This window comes from Podarcis pityusensis (genome assembly GCF_964106645.2).
Source record: "Podarcis pityusensis genome assembly, chromosome: 1".
Taxonomy (NCBI): Eukaryota; Metazoa; Chordata; class Lepidosauria; order Squamata; family Lacertidae; genus Podarcis; species Podarcis pityusensis.
The window spans coordinates 77547822-77569482 of NC_138028.1; the positions used below are offsets into that span (position 1 = coordinate 77547822).

The following is a 21661-nucleotide window of genomic DNA, read 5'->3' on the forward strand; positions in this document are numbered from 1 at the left end:
TCCTTGTTCACATACAAGTGGCTTACAAAATACGTTTTGTTTTAAGTATGGCTTGGTAATATGTCTGAACCCAGCAGGATTGCACAACCATGTTTTGTTTGGACACCCCACCCTAGAAACTCAAGAAGGCAAGAACAGCTGAGAAAATAAACCAAGGTTTAGAAGAAGGAAAGACCCCCACCATGGCTTGTTAGCTTGCCTGTGATATAACTCATGGTTTGTTGAACATGGTTACAAAAAAATTTTTGCTTAGTGTGAGGTGTGAACACAGAAACTCCATTTTTCATGATGGTGGGAAAATTAGAAGATTGAGGAAGAAAGATGCATCACACTTTGCCCCACTTCAACTGATAATTTATAAAATCATTTGAGAGGTTATTTGGCCACTTGAATCACTTAACTGGGTTAAGCTCAAGAGCAAAGATGTCATCATTGTCTTGAACATTGATGAGCGCTAAATTAGAGACTACAACTTCATGAAAATACATATTTGAGTTGCTCAACATATGAGAAAATCTTTGTTAAACAAGAGTTGTATCAATCTCATTAGACAAAAGAACTCCAGGTTCCTACCTATTGAACTTCCTACATGCTGAACTTTGGCTAAGAAGCAGCCCAACCAAGTAGTGTATCCTTCTGCATAATGTAACAAGAGCTATATGCAAAAGCAAGCATTTCAAGACAATTCCAACTCCAAATAACTGATCACAAGTCAATCGATTTCAAGCAAACGTAGCTATTAGTTTTGCCACACAATACACACCAAACAGTCTGTTCCAGCTCAACAATCTAATCCATAGGAGTATCATCCATTCATAGCAGAAAAATATATTCTGACAATCATTGGAGAATGTCAAGTACAGGAAAACATTTTGCAGTCCCCAAGAACAGTCCAAGGTCACAAAGATCAAGGAACTATCACTTCATCAAAGTGCTAAGAAGTCGAGGAAGTGTGAACCCTCTACAGCTCATTATCAATGGTACTATAGAACTAGCAGAAGGCAAGCTAAAAGTGAATGAAGGTAAGTTGTGGGCTGGCATTGGCAGGGGGACAATCAGCAGATATGGGAATGGTTAGTGCCCTATGCTAGTGTTACAAGGGAAACAACATGCATGTGTCAAAGACCCTCCAGTTAAAACAACTTATCAAGGATTTTATGTAACACAGGCTCACTCAACCCTGCTGTTTCCCTGAACATACACCAATCACATCTAAGGCAAGAGATCGTTGAGCAGCAAGTCATCGTTGAACACCCTTGAGAACTACAGGTTTGCAACAATCCCAGATCTAGGGGGTAAACGGTGGCATATCCCCCAGGAAGCAAGTTGGGGGTGGCAAACAACATCATGCCCTGAGCCTGGATGGCATAACATGGGAGAGAGCAAAGAGGAGAAAGAGGTGAGAGAGTGAGAAAGAGGAGATGCTGCCCAGGACAGCTGTTGCTGCTGCCAGGCCAGGAGACACCTCAACCCTGAGGAGAAGGCACAGCTTCTCAAGGCATATCCTGCTGCCACAACGGCTGCTCTCTCCGGCTCTCACAGCTTTGCAGGTCCCAACCATTCACCACCACCACCCATCCTCCAGCAACTTCAAGAACACCGATGCACAGCCAAGGAAAGATGAGGAAGAGACAGAGACAAGCCCACCAAGTGTGCCTGGCTAGGAATGAGGTTCAAACTGTCTCCCTCTGTCTGGTGCTCCAGAAGGGCAAGGTCAGCTTCTCCCTTTCCCTGGCCAGCTCTGGGTCTGTCTGTGAGCAAGCACCTGGGCCTGTCTTCCTCCTGCCACCTAAAAGGCAGGGAAACATGCACACCTGCCTCTTGCTCAGCTGGGTGGCATGTGGGAAGTGTGCCTCCAAGTACATACAAAGCACGCATGCTGCCAGCAATCCGAGCTGGAAAAAAGCTCATCAGACTCTCATGGCCTTGGCCCCTTTCCTGACATGAGAATAGTCATTTGTAGAGAGGTTGCTTTCCTTCTTCTTCCTGTGAAAATAACTTACTTGTGAGAATAACTGCTGAATCCAGTAGTTCTTCCAAAGTAACATCAGGCTATAACAGTACAAGCAATTAATAAAATAACAACCTACATTGCTGCATTACAAAGCTATGAGTATACTGTTAGGAGTTTGTTTGATAAAATTCATAGGTGATCAAAAACTTAAATGTACCAAATGCCCCTTTAGGACTCTAGAGTTGGAATGTAATACCCACCAGAGTTTGAGAGAAAAATAGATAGGCAGGACTGGTGTTTGCATCATGCAGCAGCATCTAGCCCATGTTGCACCACAGCACAACGTCATCTTCCAAACCAACAACTCCAAGTTTCCATTCAGTTCAGCTTCAGAGAAGGATGCTAGAAAGAGTTTTTGCAGTATGAATTTGAGCAGAGACAGAGCAAGAAAGGGCTGTGGGTTAGGAGAAGGTAAAGCACCTTGGGATGCTGCAGCCTTCTATGAATATCTAATGCAGGGTCAGAGGTTATGCTGTCTGCTGCAGGACTTTATTTGCATCACCAAGCTCTGGTTATACAAAAGGAAAGTAGACCCTATCACACTGTTCTAAGTCTTCTCACAGCTCAGAAAGTGGGGAGCACAAAGCCTTACAGCAAAATGCTCCTTGGGTTTACTTGGAAGTGATCTCACTATGCTCAGTGGGACTTATCTCTCAACAAAAACATTTAGGTCTTCAGCTTTAAACAACATTTCCCTTTTTACACCCACTTCAATAAAAAAAATCTTTCAAAACAACATAATTTCTTCAAGACGACTGCACTCCTGACAAAGGATTACAGAATGACATTTAAGTTTGTGAAAACTTCAACAGCTAAGGAAGGAAAAATAACCCATTGGTTTCCAAAGACCGTACACAGCAGTTCCATCTGTGCTCAGTGCCAATTCAATTCCCTCTGTTCACAGCTGTAGAGAATTACTGTCCTTGGGTAAGCAAAGGGGAGTAAATTGTATCTTCATTAGCACTCCAAGTCATAAAAATCATGTTTCAACAGCCGCAAAAACTCACTGCTTGGATTTCGCCACAGTTCAAGTTGAGGCTGGAGTTTCTGCACATCAGGTCAATAATCCATGTGTTCAAAACCCAGTCACGGAAAATGCATTAATATAAGCTGTGCATTAAGGCACAATTATTTATACACAGAGCAGTAATGGCTTCTATCAACTCTCACGTCAGGGGAAGTGGAAATTCCATTTTTAGACAAACTAGCGCTTTAATAAAAGTAATACAATACTAACAAACTTAACCCATAAGGATGGCAAAGCAGCACATTCATTTTCTGATGCCGATGGAAATCGCATAATATGAAGAATGGCCTAATTCAATAAAATTAGCTAACAACACTATGGGGAAATATGGTCCCAGAGAGTTCCATTTTCAAAGCATGCCTTATTAGTTCTCTGTTGCACATGCAACTTTACACCAGGACCATAAACTACTGCACTGAACTATTAGAAAATCAAAAGGGTATAGGGGCAAGATGGAGATGGCTAAGGAATTTCAACAGGTGCATCTAACCATGCACAGATACAGTATAAGAAAAGGAAAAGAGAAAAGAGAAAAGGAAAAATGAGCAACATCTGCTGAATTCCCTCTTAACACCACCAGTCAAAAGTGCATGACAGGAGTCCTTTGCTCTGATTAGCCCAGTGATGGTTTATTCTTCTTGTTTTCTGGACTGAAGGAAACACTCCAATCCTAAAAGCCAGTGTGGTGTTAGCTGTTAGAGCAAGATCTTCAATGTGGAATGTGGTGCACTTCAGATGTTTTGTTGGACTATAGTTCCCACCAGCCCCCAGCCAACACAGCAAATCGTAAAGGGTGATGGGAGCTGTATTCTGGGAATTAAAATATCAATTCTGCACCTGTGCTTTATTTCTTTATTTATTGCCCTTTTTATTTGAGTTGCATCTTGCCCCTCCTCCCCACCCCAAGTAGTCCATATGTATCTATATCTACATCTATATCTATCTACCTATCTATCTATCTAGGTAAAGGTAAAGGACCCCTGACAGTTAAGTCCACTCGTGAACAACTCTGGGGTTGAGGCACTCATCTCACTTTACTGGCTGAGGGAGCCGACGTTCCGCGACCTTCCGATCGGCAAGTCCTAGGCTCAGTGGTTTAGACCACAGCGCCACCCGCGTCCCTCTATCTATATTTGAGTTTTGTGTTTTTGCTCATTCAGCTATATTCATCCAATTAATATCTATGCAAGTATGCTCTCTACTTTCCTCAGCCAAATGCTGACACCCCACCACAGGATGACCTAGATGACAAGCTATATTGCATCCACATTCTGCAAGGCCTTTGGGCAAGATACTCTCTGTGAGTCTACCTCCTCACTGCCATGGGGCTCTTATCAGTGGGTCCCTTGCCAGGGTGAAGGCTCTCAGCAGATATCTGACCATGCTGACCTTGGTGCTGGCACTAACAAGGACTCTCCACATCTCTCCTACCAGGTCTTTCCAGCCTATAACACATGGCTTGGCAGAACTCTTTGAGATTCAGAAGACTTATTCCCAGGGCCACAGGAGCCTGCAGAACAAGGCACCAGCCCTTAAGATGCAAACAGTTCAGTGGAGATGGAGGGGCCAACAGCAAGACTGGTTGAGCCAATCTTCAGAAGGCCTCTGAAACAACAGCTCCACTCTACTCTAGGCAAGGCTCTGACCTGGGCTTGCCTGAATGTGGTTCTACCACATCAGTTGGTAAACGAAGAGGTACTACAACTGTTGACTGCTCTCCTATATCCTGGAGACCAGCTGGGGCAGAACATGGCCATGTTACTGTTTTGTTACACTAACACTAATGTGGAAACAAGTTCCATTAAAATCAATGGAAGCAGCCACCTAGGACTGGAGATGATGCTCTGCATGCTTACATCCAGCCACATCAGTGTATTGGGGCTTTGAAGTCGATGTGGGCCCTCTCTCTGCATCTCACAGGAAGTAGGATAGAAAGTTGAGTAGTTTGTGCCTAAGTGTTTTGCGGGAGCATGACAAATCTTTTGCTATGGTGCACAGCAAGGGGTTTTCTTGGCTTGCTTGTTCCAACTTCTAAAGTAAAAAAGAAAGAAAGATGAGAAATCTTTATTTCCAGACATTTGCCCTAGGTACTGCAAGACCTTTTTATCAATACAATAGCACAACATTAACTAGAGCGACTAGACACAAGGAAATGAATCAAGACCTGGTGGTGCACGCAAGTCTTGAATGTTAATGGGTATGTGTATTACTTACCAACAACATGAATAATGGTTAAGATCTGACCTCAAGGAGGCACTCAGGTTTAATGTGCAGCTAATTTCAGTGCCCATTTTAAAATGTGTTAATTTCACTTGCAAAGCGTGTTTCTTTAGAACAGGCCAGGGCCAGTCAACTTCTGCACTCTTGGGGGCTGCTCGCTCCCAGCAGCGCTCCAGATAATAGAAGCAAATTTTGCAGCACAACCCACCACCTCCTTTCCTATTCAGATGCCAGCTTGTTTTCTTCTGTTTCTTACTGGTCCTTTTCTCTGCTTCTAACAGCAGTCCAATATGCATAAATTTACCCTGTGAAACTTCTCTGACACAAAGAGAAACAGCTGGCAAAAGCTTCCCTGCCTTCATTTCTGCTGTTAGAAGTTGAGAAGTCAGGATCTATAACACAGTCAACACAATCTAGCAGTAAGAGTTCCACAGTTATGGGGCATTACACTTAAAATCCAAGGGGGAAGTGTGGAATCTCTCTCACACTCAACCCCTGAAAACAATCTTCTTTATGAGCAAAACTACTGGCAAGTGTTTTACAGTACTACATCTGCACCAAAACACAATAGGACATTTTGTCAAGGGAAATAAAATTAAGTCGCGGACCAGATGTAGCCCATGGGACTTACTGGCCAACCTTGCTTTAAAAACACTTCATGCGGTGTTTTAAACCGTCACTTGCTTGTCACATTGCTTCAACGTTGAAAAGCTTTCATCAAATTGAGAATGACAGACCACTTACAATCCATATGGAGATCTTTGGATGTCCACCTAGAAGTAAATCCATGCAAATATAATCCACTGATAGTTCATCAAGGCTGCAATCCTATTCACACTTACATAAGTGTATAGGATTGCACTCTTAATGCAATACCACACATAATCAAAATGAATCTGATTCTAATGAATCTGCAATTAAGTAATGCAACAGACCAACATAGGAGGAGCTACAGTTAGGTTTTTTATGCCTTTCTTTACTCTCTTGTCCCTATCCCACTGGTAATTTTAGTGAACTACTGAACATCAGTAGTACCCACACATATTTCTCATTTAACTTCTCTTATTTTCCCCCTGGTTTGTTCCTAATGCACACTTCATGCTGAGATAAGCATTGCAGCTATCCCATGAATAAGGGATTACTGGAGAATCTGCATTTTGAAAGAGACGCATTGTGCCTAACTCCTTCTGCTCAGGATGACAAAAACAGCTATTGGACCCTGGAACTTTACGTGCTATCACTTTAATGCTGGCTCTCCTTCGATTTCTTGAAAGATTATTGGCTTTGCCAATAATAAATGAATCTGATCCAACAGCAAGCCACTGTCCAAGCACAAAGCGATGGTGCATGATAGCCACAAACATGGGACAACAACACCCTGATCAATGACCACATAGCATTACTGATTCTTAGGGGGAATGCAGCAATCTGCGTATGATCCAATTTGAGAATCACTCCATCTTTATTTCTAATGTGCAACACCAGCTTCAGGAAGTCATATATCACCAAAAGAGAGGAAATGCATTCCCAAAAGAGACAAGATGGCACAATTTGCTTAAAATGTGCAGACTAATGACTATGCATAGATGCAAATTTAGAGGGGGGAAACTACATAGAGAAACAACACATCTCACCAGGTGACCTGTGCTGTCCAGGTGCTAACCACTGCTGGGCAATTTCAATGGCCCCCTTGCTCTCCTTTCTTAAGGTTCTTAATCTTTAAATGGAACTTGGACCAAACAGCCCTTCAAACACAAGAACTGTCTCAGTAATGTAGGACAAACAATCACCCTAGTTTCAATCCAACTTCAGTAAGTTTTAAAAGGTCCATGATGCACAGTCAGTGTCCAACTTCATCAATGTCCAACTTAAAATAACAGACTTAGAGATGTAAAGACCCAGAAAGAAAGAGGGGAAAGGGGGGGAGGTGAGACACATTTTTCCTGGTTATTTGCAGGCCTTTCATTTATTTAAAGCATTTCTACCCTGCCCCTTCAGACTTGCGCCCAGAGCTGCTTACAATCTAAATCTAAAATATATCACTCAGAAAGGGAAAGGGATAGAAAGGGAGGTATCAAGCAAGCTCATATACCAATTCTTAAAGTTACAGTTCTTATGAGGACCAGCTGGGGAAAAAACAGTTCAGGTAGCCTGAAGGAATGGCTACTACTGCTGCTGCTGCTAAGTGACCGTTGAAGGAAGGCCAAAGGCAGCTGGTCTCTCAGCAAAATATTGGCTTCTCTCCCTCTGATCTACAGCCTCCGCAAACTACATAGATTATGTTTACTTGATTGCCTCCCACTACACACACACAGAGAGAAAAGAAATAAATCAAAGGCGGAAGAAATGAATGAAAGAACTTGGAATGAGTCAGGGCCTTTCCCTATCTATATCACCACTGGATTAAAAGCGACAAGATGAGCAGTTAAGGTAGGAGGCTGGTTATTCACAGGAACTCCAGAATTACCCAATCGAGTAAATCGCAGTAACAGCAACGAATGATCATGTAGCAAAAAAATAAAATAAAAAATGGCACCATTCACACCCAAAGTTGCAGAAATACAAAAAATCCTAAAAATGTGTGTGGTGGGAGGAGGACATAAGCAGACATGCACCAATGGGAAATGAGCATGTTCAGGGGCCAGAGAACACAGAGTGGGGGGGGGTTTGGGGGGGGGAGAAAACTGGGTGGGCTGGAATAGAGTATTCTGGGGAGAATGACTGTCTGAATACTCCATTCCAACCCACCACATTTTCTTTCCCCCAAAAGACACTCCGTGTTCTCTGGCCACTAAGCATGCTCAGTCCACACTAGGGCATGTCCTCTCCCTCTCCTCACACTTTTAGGGTTTTTTTAATTGTACTTCTGCAACTCTTAGAGTTCCCCAAAACCTGCCAATGTCTTTTGGTGCGGATTATGCCATTTTTGGCTACATAGTTATTAGAAGTGAAAGGAGGAGTTTGTATATAAAGGATTGTCACAGTCTTACTTGTTTGTTTTCCTCTGTACCAGGGATGGGGCATGTGCGGCCCTCCAGATGTTGCTGGATTATAACTCCTATCATTCCTGGCTGGGGCTGATGGGAGATGGAATCCCACAACATCTGGATAGCCACAAGTGCCCCATGCCTGACCTATACCCAAATCTGCCAACTGAGGATAACTTGTTATGCATCAAACTTGTCCACCAAAGCTTATGTCACCCATAATAAATTTATTGAGTCTTTTAAGGTGCCACAAGACTTTTTTTTTTTGCTGTGACAGACAAGAAAATAAGAACAACACTGGTGAAACAGAGCAAAGTCCTGTCCAGCATCCTGTTTTCCACAGAGGCCAAATGGAGGTCCCAGGAAATTATGTCCGCAGTAATGCGAAATGGCACATAGTCAGCACATACTTTGATTCCCCAAGCATCACCAGTATATATTCATGTCCACTGGAAAGCAGGCTGGGCTCGGCTGGGCAAAACAATGGGATACAAAGTCTTATGTGAAAAATCACCCACTCCTCAAGGTCCAGCCCTTCACACAAACAATCTCATCCTTGTGAGGTGGTGATGTTGGAAGACTCTTTCCTCCTGCTGCTGAATGAATAGCCTCCAGTGCACTTTGGGTGGGGTGTGGGGGAATATACAGATCTTGCCCCCCCCCCATTAGCTGTAAAAGTTATAGCTTAAGCAAGCTAGCCTAAGGTGAAAGACCTTGACTCTTGCCCCTCACCCCATCCAATACAATTCCCATAAGCCTCCATAGTGTCTTCCTGGTGGTAGTGCAGGAGTAGCTAACACGTGGCCTTCCAGATGTTGCTGAACTACAGCTCCCATCATCCCCAAATAGAGGCCATGCTAGCTAGGGTTGAGAGGAGTTGGAGTCCAGCAATGTCTGGAGAGCAACAGGTTAGCTACTGTTGCTATAAGGGATAGTTCCCTCAGGGCCGGCCCAACCTAGAGGCAAGGTGAGACAACTGCCTCAGGTGGCAGAATCCTCTTGGACAGCAGATCCCGGTGTTGAACTTCCTTTCCCCACCTTGCTCCTGATGTAGATCTTTCCTCACCCAGTCTTCCCTGGCAGGGAGGAAGGCGTCAATTTAGGGTCTGCCTCAGATGCCAGAATGTATTGCTTTCCCTTGGTCTACTTCTCCCAGTAAGACTTAATCTTCCAAGGACACAATTCAATTTTCCCACCAAAAACCTCAACCACCACCTTCCCTTTCGTCTCAGGAAATGGCACATCTCTCAAAGAAAGTCTGTAGTAAGAAAGCGATAGAACCCAATCTTCCAAGTGTTTGCTCAAAAGTAAGTTGCAGGGAGTTCAAGGAAACTTACTCTGAAGTAAACATCTACATGACCCACAGCGTTGGATAAATATTTGCAGAATGAGGACCATAATAATAACAATCCCACTCGATTCAAATGCCAAGCATACTCAGAGACACAACTGGGAGAGATCAAGAAATCTGATAGCATCTCTCTTGGTCTTTTGCCTGAAGACATAGCAATAGCTTGTGGAAGGACACAGAGCCTTACAGCTTGCAAACTCTGGTATCCTATTCATTTGCTCTTCTGCCTCAAACTCCCCACCCCCATGATTTATAACTCTTTCCCCAAATAAAATGTTGCCATTGGATACAATCCTGCAAACACCACATGCTAATCCCCCTGAAGCGGGAACAGTTTGTTCTTAAATACAGTTGTGAATAAATCTCACCCTTTTAAAGGAGACTCTAAAATTTAATTCGGCACCAGTGGCAGGAGAGAAGCCAAAGTTACTCTAGAAAAGTCAAACAGACCACACCCATTCACCTCAGCCAGAGGACTGCATAAAAAGTTGTACTAGGCCCACACTTCTCAAACCATAGTGTAGAGAAGCCCCATTATTAACTCCAACTGCATTCACATTTATTTCTCCCTCAGAGGAAGAAATCCCACTGTAAAATATGCATGAAATGTTGCCGCCCGCCCACCCCTCAAAAAATCTGCGCTATGGCAAATAGTCCTCCTTTCAGGAGGTTTTCCAAGGAGACCCCAGCTCACCTCTCCACTCACCCATCAAGGGGCGACCTTGAGTCAGTCAACATTTCTCAGCCCCAAATCTCCCTCGCGGGACTGTTTTGAAAATAAGAGCTGCATACGCCACCCCACCCTGAGCTCCTTGGAGAAGGGTGGCACACAAAATACAAATAAAAATAGTAAATAGTAACCTGTAATTGTTTACTCCGGAGGATGAGGTCCCGCTCAATTCCATGGGTTCACCCGCCAATAAGTGTGCATGGGACTGTCGGCGTACCAGGATGTGGCTCTACCGACCACCATATACCACTACCTAGAAATGCCGGAGGGGGAGCGAAGGGGGGGGATTATGGCATGCAACCTAAACGTTGATATGGTTTGCTCAGGCTGCAAAGCCTACGCACTTTCAAAGGGAAGTAAACCTATCACTGTCACCCGTGATCTGGAATTTACTTCAGAGTAAACGTGCACTGGATCGGGCTACCGATGTGCGAAGAACTGGGGCGCGAGACGCACAGAGAGGTTTGTTTTCCAGCGGGGAAAAAAAACAGGACTGTTGTAGGTCCCGCCTCCCAAAGGTTTGGAGAGCGGCTACTCCCCGCATATTATTTTTTTAATAATATATATATATTGGGCAAGTTTTCGCGTGACACTAGCGACCCACGGATCCATCAAGTTAATAACCGAGAGGAAGGAGAAAGATGCTCTCCTTGCTGGGGACGGGGGGGGGGGGGGGGCTTTTTCATTTCCGAAAGAGAGCGAGCGCCGGGGCATCAGCATTAGGGAAAGTCTGGCTGGATTGAATGTCCAAGAGCGGTTGTTGCTATTTCTCCTAGGCTCTCCAAAATGAAGATTTTTAAATATATAAACGAAAACTCCTTTCTGACAGCGTGTTTCCATTTAAAGTTCTCTCTCGTGCTTTCAGTAGAAACATCACCGAGATTGCGATCACCATTTGGAAATAGCCATCTAGGCATTTTCTCCCAAGCACAATACTGCAAATCCCCACTAACTTGAGTGGGTTTTGGCAGCGCAAAAGAAATCGCCACAAGTAGCATAACACCAGAGCAGCTGTGTTCCTCTGCAAGGCATCAGCAGACTGATTTAGATTTGGAGCCGAGGGAAACACCGTTTTCCTCTCCCCACCTTATCTTTTCCCGTTTTATAGCTCCCATCAGCAAGGAAAAACTTGACGGGGCTGAACTACTGCAACACCACCAGTTGCACTTTTCCAGCCAACAGCACAACTCAATGTACGGAAGACAGAAAAATCAGCCTTCTTTTTCTAAAACTCTCGCTTGGAGAAAGAAATAAAAAAAACTCTAGCAACAAGTGCCTGCAGAACAGCGCGAAAAGAAACACGAATGCAAAGGAGTACCTGACGCTCCGCCGCCACTTGCTCCAGTGAAGCTGCGAGCTCAAGCTGCTCCCGCTGCCCAGACTCAGCGCTCTGCAATCCGAACGCCCCAGCTGCCACTCAGCGCGCACGAGAAACGCGAAAGCCCTTGCCGAACGCAACTTTCTTGAGCCAACCGCGACGCCGTACCGCTCGGACCGTACCATTCCGCACCCTCGGAGAGGGGCCAGGTTAATAATAGAGCGAAAAAGAAGAGGGCGCTGTCTCCAGCCCTCCACGGGGCGTGCTGATCTGCGCGGAAATCTCCCGCGATTGTCTCTTAACGTGCTCACTGTAGCGTACTGCTGCGGAAGTGTGAAAACAGTTCTCCCCCCCATTGCGTGGATTAGTAGCGTCCGGCGAGGAGGGGGCGTGGCGATTTGCAAAGCTGGAAACGGCGGCAACGGTGCGCGCGGGACGCGGCGAGTGTCCGTTAGGTAGGTCCGTTGGTCCGCCGAGCCTCCTGCTTTAGTTCGGGTTTCCCTTTGTCGCCTTTCCCCCGTCCTCCCCCCTCTTCAGAAACGCTCGTAGTAAGAGAAGGAAAGGTATCTCGTAGCAGTCGTGACTTTCCTGCTCTTTCACCGCCGCCGCTTCTACTGTTAACATAACGGTAATGCTAATTCTGAAGGAGAAAAGAGTGAGAAGCGGGATTAAATCGCTTCCGAAGGCTCAGACCGGTTTCTGTGAACGCGGGCGGTTTCTCCTCTGCCCCTTCCTCCAGTTTCTGTAGCGCCATATTTACATCTTGCTCGGGGCCACCGCTCCCGGCCAGGCACTCCGATGTGGGCAAGGACGGAAGCCACGCGCCCCTCTTTATATAGCTTTAAAGTATTGCCGAAATCTGGGGCGGGCGAGGGCTTGGCCATGTTTACTTGGAGAGTCAAGGAGAACAAGAGGATGACGAGTTGATTTCAAGCAAGAGCCTCGTGGTGCCTTGAACACTTAACACATTTATTGTGACATATTGAGTTCGCCGTTTGGAGCCACCATTCATTCTTACCAAGTGCGTACTAGTTCACTAAAGTTTATGCCACAAGTTATATGGTTGTCTTTCTGGTGCCACAAGAGTCCTACTTGCGTTTGTTGTGACATTCCAAACAAAGTTCTTCCTCTGAATCTCATCGCTTGCTGTGAGACTCGCACCCAAGTGTCCGTGCATAGGATTGCAGCTTGAGTTGCAGTATTTCATCTTCACGATAATCCCATGAGGCAAGTTGGCACTTGGCTGAGAGGCTGATTTGGCTGGTGGCCACCCAGCAAGCTCCTTGGTTCCTCCAGCATCCAAACTCAGCACTCTAGCATAGGTGGGGCCCATGGACATAGCCAGGATGTTTGTTAAGGGGGGGAGGTCTTTTGTTGGGGGGACAGAACCTCAGTTTGCTATGTATTTTTATTGAATTTTATTGATTTGGGAAGGGCAGCTGCCCCTCCCTGCCCCCCCCCGGCTATGCCCATGGAGGGACCCAGTCATGCATGCTACCTGACTCAAACCAAGGGGTGGATAAGGAGCGCCTCTAATATTTATTTTGCATTGTAAAAAGCAGTTAACTGCAGTAGAAATATATATATATATATATATATATATATATATATAAAATAAAAAGTCCAGTAGTACCTTAGATACCAACTAAATTTGTTCTTGGGGACGCGGGTGGCGCTGTGGTCTAAACCACTGAGTCTTGGGCTTGCCAGTCGGAAGGTTGGCTGTTTGAATCCCCGTGACGGGGTGAGCTCCCGTTGCTCGGTCCCAGCTCCTGCTAACCTAGCAGTTTGAAAGCACGCCAAAAAGTGCAAGTAGATAAATAGGTACTGCTCCGGCAGGAAGGTAAACGGCATTTCTGTGCGCTGCTCTGGTTTCGCCAGAAGTGGCTTAGTCATGCTGGCCACATGACCTGGAAAAACTGTCTGTGGACAAACACCGGCTCCCTCGGCCAGTAAAGTGAGATGAGCGCCACAATCCCAGAGTCGTTTGTGACTGGACTTAACTATCAGGGGTCCTTTACCTTTAAATTTGTTCTTGATATAAGCTTTCATGTGCATGCACACTTCTTCAGTTAACTGCAGTTTAATCTTTATTCACCTTTTTGCTTGGAGGTAAATGGGTCTTAAATTATTGGAATAATGCTCTTCAGTTTAAAGGCAAAAGAGAACTGGTTGAGCTATCAAATTATTAGTTTATTGAAAAATAATTACTATTAATGGCAATCAGTAACTTTCAGTTATCAGTAATGGTTACTGTGCTTCAATAAAACTTAAAAATATTAATTCATAGCCAGCCCAGATTAAGCTAGACTCAGTGAAATTCCTATCAAAATTGCTGTCTTATACAAAGGTGAAATGAAAACATATACTTAGGTCAAAGCGCTGACAACATTTTGAAGAAAGGATGTCGGTTTTGCCAACCAGCATCTATAGCCAGTGTTGGTTTTCTTCAAAACCATTAAGGTTCTTGGAATTAAATACATTCAAGTCATACATTAAATAACTTTATTTGTTATGAGACTTCAGATAAGTGTGCATAGGACTGCAGCCTTAGCACATGTAAGAGCACATATTTAGAATTATACTAAGATTTGTGTTGAATACACACTTTGTCCCGATTGCATAGGGCTCTCAGGAGTCCGCTTCAGATGTCCAGACTAAGCATGCAAGTACAAAAAGTGTATAAGGAGCCTGGGGCATGCATGCTGGTGCTGCCCCACAACATCCCCAGCTCGTTGGTTCAAACCCCAGCCTTCCCACACTGAGCAGGAAGAAAAATCTTTTAAAGCCCCTTCAGGAAGCTCAACACAAGAAGGTTAAGAAGTAGAGCCAGCTTGTGTGGGGACAATGTGGGTGGGGCCAGTGTGCATGCCTCTGCTCTGTACACGCTTTTTGCCCTGACCAGTTCAGGCTGAACACCAGAAAGAGGGCTCCAGTGCTCCTACTTTCAGACACTGACCAGGTCCACACCCACTTACCTTTGCCTTTGGAACTAATGCAGTTTAAATGCCTTGGTTAGACTGCTTGGTATTAGTTTTAGATACATCAAATCATGCGCTTACTGTTTAAATTTCCTGTTTTTAATGTTTCCCTAGGTGTAAAATGATCATACCAGTGAGATGCTTCACTTGCGGCAAAATCGTTGGAAACAAATGGGAGGCATATCTTGGTCTTCTGCAAGCTGAGTATACAGAAGGGTAAGGACTCTGCTTCACACTCTTGTGTTTTCACAACTGTTTTGAGAAAAGTATCTATTAACATTTTGTAGTAGTCTAGGGATCATTCACAAAAAGGTATGTATAACACTCTTTATCCTGTGCTCATGTTTTATGAAGTGTAGGTCCAATTTTTATAAATAATAATTTCATCAGTATAGAACCATATTAATAATGAAAGCATAAACTCAGGGATATTTTAAAGTGCAATCCTAGTCCTGTCTACTCAAAACTTAGTCCAATGAATTCAGTGGAGCTAACTCCAAGGGTAGTGGACTTAGAATTGCAGCCTAAGCAAGTTACCTACAAATAATTGAGATTGCCTGATTTTCTTGAGGGGGCTTTTGAGAGTTCTATGGGGGAAATGTAGCTACAGTACTGAGGAGCTAACATTGGAGACATTTTAAACCCCCCTTTGCTTTGCTTTTTCTCAGATATGGCTCAGTGTAGAAGGTTGTACAGTGGTGCCTCGCAAGACGAAATTAATTCGTTCCGCGAGTTTTGTCGTCTTGCGATTTTTTTCGTCTTGCGAAGCACGGTGTCGGGAAAGTTTTGGAAAAGCTTCAAAAATCACCAAAGTCTTTAAAAACCTCAAAAAAGGCTACCACACCGCGTTCTATGAGTTGCTTCTCGAAGTCAAGTCGCAACTGTATTAACGGTGTTAAGAAAAAGGAAACAAACTTGCAAGACGTTTCCGTCTTGCGAAGCAAGCCCATAGGGAAAATCGTCTTGCGAAGCAGCTCAAAAAACAAAAAAACCTTTCGTCTAGCGAGTTTTTTGTCTTGCGAGGCATTCGTCTTGCGAGGTACCACTGTACTCTGATTAAACGAATCCCTTGCTGCACTTGAAATGAATTATGAAAATTGGAAAAACTTCCATAAACATGCTTGATTTGCATATTTAAGTTGGATTGTATAAACTTGAATTTCCTTTGCCTAACTACACTGCTTCCCCGAAAGTAAGACATCCCCCGAAAATAAGACCTACTTCCAGTTTTGCCTCTTGCTGTAATATAAGGCCTCCCCCGAATATAAGGCCTCCCCAATAATAAGGCCACCCCGGAATATAAGGCCCCCAAAGCTACTGTAAGGCTTTGTACCATATGCAGGTAATAAATTTCCTTTTTTTTTTTTTCAACAATAAATGTGTACTGTATTCTTCTTCATGGAAAAATAAGACATTCCCTGAAAATAAGACCTAGCGCATCTTTGGGAGCAAAAATTAATATAAGACACTGTCTTATTTTCGGGGAAACAGAAATTCAAGTGAAAGTTCTTAGGCTGATTTAGAAAAAATCATTTGGTTGACCTCAGTCTTACATTGCTGAACTTTAAGTGAAAGCACTTTCCCACATATAAAACTTACTGACAAAGTGAGAAGTGAATGTTGAACACAATTGGAGCATTTCAAATATAAAACTTACTGACAAAGTGAGAAGTGAATGTCGAACACAATTGGAGCATTTCAATCTCTCCCACACAGGTAGAGCTGCAAGAACTGACACTATTTCAGCATTTATATTCAAGCATCCTCTAGTGCTCTGATTAAGCATTACCATCTGACATGGCAAACAAATCAATGAACAGAAGATAGTGTTGCCCATCTTTTGTACAGTGGTGCCTCGGGCTAAGAACTTAATTCGTTCTGGAGGTCCGTTCTTAACCTGAGGTACCACTTTAGCTAATGGGGCCTCCCGCTACTGCTGTGCCGCCGTGCTGCGATTTCTGTTCTCATCCTGAAGCAAAGTTCTTAACCCAAGGTACTATTTCTGGGTTAGCAGAGTCTGTAACCTGAAGCGTCTGTAACCTGAGGTACCACTGTATTTCAGTGTAATGTTTCGCACAAACATAACTTTCTTGCATTTCTGTTAACAGTATGGTCCTAGCCTTGCTTCCGTAGTTCCATAGGCCTATTCCCAGGTACATATAGGATTGTAGCCATGGTTCCATTTTTCAGAAAACAATTCTGTTTCTCTTGAGTAGTATGAAATGACAGGTCCCATTGTCTTGCTGAGTCCTCAGAACTCTTGAGAACTTAGAACATCTAAGATCCTATAATTAATTAAAGGCTAATCTTAGAAAGTACCTAAACTTTCTGCTGTCACGCTTCTTTCCCCCCTGTGGTTACAGGAGTTAGACACTTTTAAAAGGAACTGAAATTCTATTTTAGGGCATTTTAAATAGTATCTGATTTTTTAGAATACCAATTAGCTCTTAAAAGGTGCACAGGTTTCTGTGAGCTGCATGATATGAACACTTGGTTTAAATTTGATGATATGAAAAGATGTTTTGTATACTAGAACGAAGAAGCTTCTTTATTTCTACTGTGTCGCTGATGCTGCTAAAAATAGAGTATAACACATGTAATATGTTATCTGAACAGTGGTTCCAGCTCATTCAGAGCCTTTCTTTCAACATGGTAGTTTCAAATGCATGAATTATATAGAAAAGCATAAGGAACACTTGCTTGATTTTTAAAAATCAAAAAGTATCAAGTGCTGTGGCAGATTTCTACCTATTAACCTTGTTTTAAGAGCTCATGTGTTTTAAGAAAAATGCTAGTACATGCTTCACTTATGGGTGCTACATAATTCAGCTTCTGAGACCTGTGTAACACTATTTTCCAAATATGAATTAAACATCTAGATAATATAAAATCAAAAACATATAGAAGGAAAAGATGAAGAAAGGCTTTCTTTCTTGACTAGCTAGTGTCTAGAGAAGTCTCATATATAATTCTTCGTTGTTGCTGTATCCATCATTTTTCTTACCTTTGCAGCATTGTTTCTGGTTGTAGTTAATCATAGCCATTCTGCTAGCAATTGATTTTCCCTTGCAAATACAGAATTGGAATTTATGGATCTAGAATTTGAGATTAAGTAGTACTTTAGTACAATATTTGCATGATAAATGCGCCTGAATTATGCCTTGGGCATAAATCAGATTCTCTTGCAATTTATTGTATGATTTTACATTGACCAAGTGGGTAGACAATACATATTTGAGTTTCTCTCTTGCAGCAAAGCTGTCTGTTAGCTCAGTGCCTGCTCACAATTTTGAGGGCAGATCTATATGTCAGATATTATTAAAATCATTTCTTGTAGCAAAAAATGGGTCAGCTAAAGGGAATAATTTACTTGTCTGAGGATGCAGAGATTTTGCAGAATTTGGAAATGCTGTTTTTCTCTTACATTGAGTTTCTTCAGACAGTTATTTAGAATATTGGAGGTGGTAAAAATATTCAAAAATCTATTCAGTTCTGCTGATTAGTTTAGCTAAAAATATTCCACATTCAGAGTTTTAAAAACTACACCATGGGTTGATAACAATCAAGGTGTGGGGGCTTATTTTAAGTATTTTGTAGTGCCAAACGTTTCTGCAATTTTGGGAAGGTTAACAGCACAATCTTATGTGTGTCTACTTGGAAGTAAACCCCACTGTTTAGGATTGCAGCCTAAGTGCTAAAAATAAAATAAATATGAAACTAATTGAGCCTCTATTAAAATATTTGACAGGGTGATTTATGTTGTTACCATTATTTGAATAACTTCTGAGGTCATACACTGTACTGAAGATTTTATCCTATGTGGAAATCTAGTGTGTGTGCTGGAGGCCTCTTAAGTTCAAGAGGCACTGTCTTATTATGCTCATCAGCTTTCTGCTTCTATTTTATGACTTCTACCTACTTGATCGGTGAGCACCTCACATCTCAAACTGAATGTTAATTACTCTAGTAGGCCCATAATGGGAATGAGAACTTGGTTTGCCCATACCACCACCCTAGCATAAATCATGAGCAAAATTCTTAAATGGGAAATTTATTACTTTATTACATGTCAAAATGTACATTAATAACACTTGGAAAAACTCAACTTCTTTTTGAATGTGTTGCTACATCAGAGGGTCAACTGCCCAGCCATTGCTAATCTTAGCTCATCAGTCTCCATTGAAAGCCCCAATGGAACAGAAACAAATGCTGACGTAAAAGGTCAGGTTAGACACCAGAGAAGCTGTATCTTTTAAGGTAGAGGATAGATAGCAAAGCCTGAACTTGGAGTTAACTGGCCACTAATAAGAAAGAACCTGTCTAAAACAGTCACCAAACCTACTGTCCCCTCACTGATCATTTATCACATTCATTAGAGCAGCATAGGGAAACCTCTGGCCCACCGGCATACTAATCCTGCCAGACCTCCCCATTTGGCTGGTAAGGTGATGCAGGGGGCACACATTCACCTGTCCATCATGATTGGTGAAGGTACAGAGCCAAATTCCAGAGGTAGAACTGGGAGTGAACTGTAAGTTTCTAGCCAATTCTTCCTTTCCAGCCTCTGCTTCAATTTGGTACTTCTTGAATTTGGCACCTTTGTTGCCCTGCCTAGCTGCAGAAAAAGGAACCACCACCCCCGGTGTGTGTGTGTGTGTGTGTGTGTGTGTGTGTGTGTGTGTGTGTATTTAAAGTGCTTGAGATTAAAAATTGGGAGTGATCCCAATTCTTTCTTTGTAGCTGCAAATAATTGTGAATGTCATATGATGCCAGGTTAAAGATGGCTCCCAGTACTAGGCTAGGAGGACCAATAGCCTGACTTAGACTAGCCATGCCTACTTCATGGCCTTTTACCAAACTGCTTTTGTTCCTCCAGTCCTGCTGCTACTGCAGCGTTCGAAATACATGTGTGTAGGAAGACTTTATATTGGACCTACAGAATATGTCAAAATGGACATCTGTTGTTTGAGAGTGCTTCCAAAGCCTTCCGGTGTTTGCTAACTTCTTTGCTGAAGGAGACATTTGGGTATAAGGTGATTCATAAAAAGTAGTAGTAGTAGTAGTAGTAGTAACGACGACAAATAATACTTAGATCAGGGTGGACCATCTGCTGTAATCCTGCTTCCCCTACTATGCATATTCACTCATCCTGGGTTTGTGGTGAAAACAGCACTTATTGTATGGATGGGAGAGAGGAAAGTTAGAAAGGGCTCCTGTAGATTGCTAGAAGCCAGAAGTGTTTGTGATGGGGAGCACAGTGAATCGCAAAGCACAGGCATGGTGTAAAAGTAAGCTAATACTAGATGTGTTTTCAGGTAATGGTTTGTTTATATGTCTTTGGGAGAACGAAACTCCTTCAGGAGCCCAATACCGGCAGAAACGGTGTTCTGTGCATTTGATGCTTTGTTACAAGACTAACATAAACTAGTCCACAGACATACAAGCTTGTGGGTTTCCCGCCTACCCTCCAGGCTTTTTGTTTTCTTGGAACATAAGGGGGGAAAGTCTGTGGCTAGGTAGACCTTAATTAAGAGACAGATGGCTGAGATTTCATCTTAGGGATCCAATAACTGTTCTTAAAGAGAAACTCAAGGCAGGCAGGCTGGCTATGATGGAAGTTGTGTACTTTTCAGGCACACTTTTACATCTGCTTCTTTAATGGGCAAATAATAAAGTTAAGCCTGTCACATTCAGTATTGTTAAAATGTGTTTATAGTCATAATGAATTAAAAAACTAAAAACTAGCAGATTATCAAAGTGAAACTTAGAGAACAGTAACTTGAGTACAGCAGCAGTCTTGTAAATGGCTCTGAGGATAGCATTTTCTAAAATCAAGCCGTATATAAATGTTATGAAATGAAAAATAAATAGCAATCCTATTCGTCTGATCCTTGGGGAGTGGGGGTTCAGCCCCCTACCACAGTCAATCATCTTGCTTCTATGGACTATATTTTAATATTTTTAGAATATTTTGAAATTGTTTTAGTTTTTTAAAAAATGTTTTATTATCACTGTGCCTGCCACCCTATAGTTCCTCTTCTATCTCATGGACAAGGCTTTTCCCTTTATTTGGCTGGGATCAGGTTTCAGCATGCTGCTTTTCTTTCAAACACACCTGCTTTTTGTTTGTTCTTAGTGATGCTTTGGATGCTCTGGGTCTGAAGAGATATTGCTGTCGGCGAATGCTGCTTGCCCACGTGGATCTGATTGAGAAGCTCCTGAATTATGCCCCTCTGGAGAAATAAATAGCAGAAAGGATGTATTATACTACATACATATGGACCAGCGTGCTGCTAGAACTCCTCAAACTAAGCTGCAGGGGGTTACAAATGCAGATCATCATGTCCAGTGAAGGATTTCACTCTCTGGGCATGCTATAGGCTCTAGCCACTAACCTCTTGAAAAGAAATTACTGAAAGATGAAATCCACTTACACACAGTTGGGGACTGTAGATTTAATTAAAACAGGGATGGAAGTTCATCAGAATCTCATGGGTTGTGGAGAATTGTGATTTTTTTAAAAACTGTACTTTGTGCTACTGGCAACAGTTTTAATAAAGGTTGTCGTTATAGCCACATTGTGATTTTGTAAGGATTGTCCTTCATCTCATCCTGTGGTGCTCCTCTTACTCTATCAAGACTCTCATACAAGAAACTAAAGAGAACTGACTGCATGCTAACCTATTTCACTTGTTCACTCCTGGACTTCCTATCATTTTAGGGGTGGGGTGGAAATAACCTCTCTGGTGTTGATCCACACTATTACATTATATGAAGTTATCTTAAAGACGTGAGATCCAGTTGAGTGACAAGTACCATGACTTGTGATATGAAAAAGTAATAAAAATGGAGGATGGATTTTGTTTGCTTAGAAAAGCCAGCCTGTGGGTTTAAGGGGGGGGGCATTATCCATCAAACTCAATCTCTTGCATTCAGACTGAGGGAACATCTTCTAAGCTACCAGTGTATATTGCTGGCACAATCTTCTTTCTTCCATTTCTCTCGCATGTCACATTGCAAAACTGGCAGTCCA

At 42.9% G+C, this 21661-nt stretch overlaps 2 protein-coding genes across 9 annotated transcripts in view; one reads left to right on the forward strand and one right to left on the reverse strand.

Annotated features, from left to right (window-relative positions):
• TSPAN4 (tetraspanin 4) overlaps window positions 1-11783 on the reverse strand; it is a 525920-nt gene extending 514137 nt beyond the window's left edge. The window contains exon 1 of one of the 5 annotated variants that reach the window (XM_081011602.1): window positions 11648-11783. The gene's annotated coding sequence lies outside the window, so the exon portion shown is untranslated. Of the gene's footprint in view, window positions 1-10460; window positions 10550-11647 lie in introns of those variants that run through there. The other 4 variants (XM_081011606.1, XM_081011608.1, XM_081011603.1 and 1 more) reach the window with 4 other exon arrangements.
• A 137-nt stretch (window positions 11784-11920) lies between these two features.
• Window positions 11921-21206, forward strand: POLR2L (RNA polymerase II, I and III subunit L). 4 transcript variants are annotated; one of them, XM_081011705.1, is made up of 3 exons: window positions 11921-12102; window positions 14743-14844; window positions 20765-21206. In XM_081011705.1, the coding sequence occupies exons 2-3, from the start codon at window positions 14750-14752 to the stop codon at window positions 20871-20873; spliced, it is 204 nt and encodes a 67-aa protein (XP_080867831.1). In that variant the 5' UTR covers window positions 11921-12102; window positions 14743-14749; the 3' UTR covers window positions 20874-21206. The 4 variants fall into 4 exon arrangements, with proteins under 4 accessions (XP_080867831.1, XP_080867832.1, XP_080867830.1 ...); XM_081011706.1 differs by having other exon boundaries at window positions 12064-12087; XM_081011704.1 differs by lacking the exon at window positions 11921-12102 and adding an exon at window positions 12113-12275.
• The last annotated feature ends 455 nt before the right edge of the window (window positions 21207-21661 follow it).